The 2,146-nt window shown below is 49.6% G+C and overlaps 1 protein-coding gene across 1 annotated transcript in view; it reads right to left on the bottom strand.

Annotated features, from left to right (window-relative positions):
* The window catches only part of LOC104983642, a 46,241-nt gene that overhangs the window by 33,121 nt on the left and 10,974 nt on the right, over positions 1–2,146 (bottom strand). Inside the window, exon 9 of the mRNA XM_010833174.1 lies at positions 2,026–2,137. Coding sequence (XP_010831476.1) covers positions 2,026–2,137 — 112 coding nt within the window. The remainder of the gene's footprint in view (positions 1–2,025; positions 2,138–2,146) is intronic.

Here is a 2,146-nt window from a genome sequence, read left to right as displayed (position 1 = left end):
TCGACGGATGAACAGATAAGCAAAGTGAGGTCCATCCACACAATGGAGTATGATTCTGTCTTCAGAGGGAGAGAAGCCTGTCGCACGGTGCACGTGTGGAATGAGAGCGCTGACGAACCTCGAGGTTGGCCACAGGAGGGCAAACACTGAGGATCTGTGCACGTGCGCTCACTCAGGCAGCTGTGACTCTGGACCCCATGGACTGCAGCCCGCCAGGCTCCTCTGTCCACGGGAGTCTCCAGGCAAGGACACGGCAGTGCGGTTGCTGTTTCCTTCTCCAGGAGATGGTCCTGACCCACAGACTGAACCTGCGTCTCCTGCACTGCTAGGTGGGCTGTTTCACACTAGCGCCATGTGAGATACCTAGAGTAGTTCAAATTCACAGAGACAGAAAGCAGAAGGGTCGGTCCCTGGAGCTGGAGAGAGACAGAGGAAGGGATGGAAGTTAGGGTCTACTGGGGACACAGCTTCAACTCCACAAGGTAAAAAGTTGAGAGAGATGGATGCTGTTGCTGGTTACACAACCGTCTGAACATTCTTAACGCTCAGCTGGCACACTCAACAATGGTAAGATGATAAACTTTTAGCCAAGAACTTCTGTGACGTTTATTAATAGCTGTGCTTCCATCACTGAAGCTTGTCAGCATCCCCACGTGTGCAAACGGCCCAGAAAGGCAGCTGGTGAAGGGAGTGTGTGTCATGGTGCTTGTGCTCATATGCCGAGGTACATGTATGTGTTCACATGTATTTCCGTGACATAACGTGTATATGTGTGACATAAGTGTGTGTGTGTGACGTGTTTGTGTGTGTGACATATGTCTGCATGTGTCTAACGTGTGTGTGACATTCACGTGTATGTATGTGTGATGTACAGGCGTGTGTGTGTGTGTGTGTGTGTAATCCAAGAACAGCCCACACGGTTTCTTTGTAATACCAGGCAGCAGTAATAGCAAGGTCCTTTCCAGGAAACTCACTAGTTCCAGGGGATATTCAATCTGCCCCTCTGGATATATGTATAAATGTAGATAATTACATGTGTTTCAAAAAATGACCATGACTCATGTTAATACCATTTTGAATCCAAAATTACTGCTCTGACTGTAAACTTTTTTCTCCCTGAGCACCAGGAATTCTAAAGACTGAGTGAGTAATTCACCTTTCTTCCTAGAAGAATCTTAAAATAACACTCCATTTTAAAGCCATTTTGGTCCCTGTAACCTAGAACACTCTTGACCTCCTCACTTACAGTAAGAAATAGCAGGCAGTTCTGTTGTTCCATCCTCAGCTAACAAGCCCCAGGGGAGAAAAGTCATCTTAGCTCTCAAACGAAAACAAGTAAAGGCCACACAGACATGTTAGAACTGAATGACACCTTTAACTCTTAAAATAAGTTTTTTTTAAACTTCTTTAGGGAGATTTAGCTGCTTGCCTATCATCAACATGTTCAAGTTTGCATAGCTGCTGAAACATGAATTCTCTATCTGATTGTGAAAAGCAAAAGCCACCTATTTGAAACTCGGAAGCAATTCTCTCAGGAACGTGATCTCTAGGTCACACTGACATGAACAAAATGCAAATGTTTTCGGGCCTCAGGAATCCGTGAAAAGAACATATATTAAGAAAGCTCAAAAATGACAAGCACATGATGCTGCCGTCCTGTAGTCGCTGAGTCACACCCAACTCTTTGGTGACCCCATGGACTGTAGCCCGCCAGGCTCCTCTGTCCGTGGAATTTTCCAGGCAAGTACACCGGAGTGGGTGGCCATGCCTCCTCCAGGGGATCTTCCCCGCTCCGGGATCGAACCTGAGTCCGCTGCACTGGCGGGAGGGTTCTCTTCCACTGGGCCACCCCGGAAAGCCCACAGCACGTGCCAGCATCCTCCAACGTCTCTAATGAGTCCCTCGGAGCCTTACCAGGAAGGGCATCTTCCGAGTTCTCAGGGAAGAGGAGAATGCTAGCGCGCCCCCTGGCAGGCTGAGTGAGACCTGCCGCTCAGAGCCCCAAGCGCGCTCCGGGGACCTCACCTGGCATGAGCGCGGCCGTGGGGAAGACCTCCTTCAGCTTGGCCTGGCTCACCTCCACCAGCTCCTCCGCGGACATCGGAAGCTGCAGCGTGTCTCTGATCAGCTGGGCCGCCTCCAGCGC

The sequence above is a fragment of the Bison bison genome, unplaced genomic scaffold (genome assembly GCF_000754665.1).
Source record: "Bison bison bison isolate TAMUID 2011002044 unplaced genomic scaffold, Bison_UMD1.0 scf7180017863030, whole genome shotgun sequence".
NCBI classification, from domain to species: Eukaryota; Metazoa; Chordata; class Mammalia; order Artiodactyla; family Bovidae; genus Bison; species Bison bison.
This window is presented reverse-complemented; position numbering and strand designations above follow the sequence as displayed.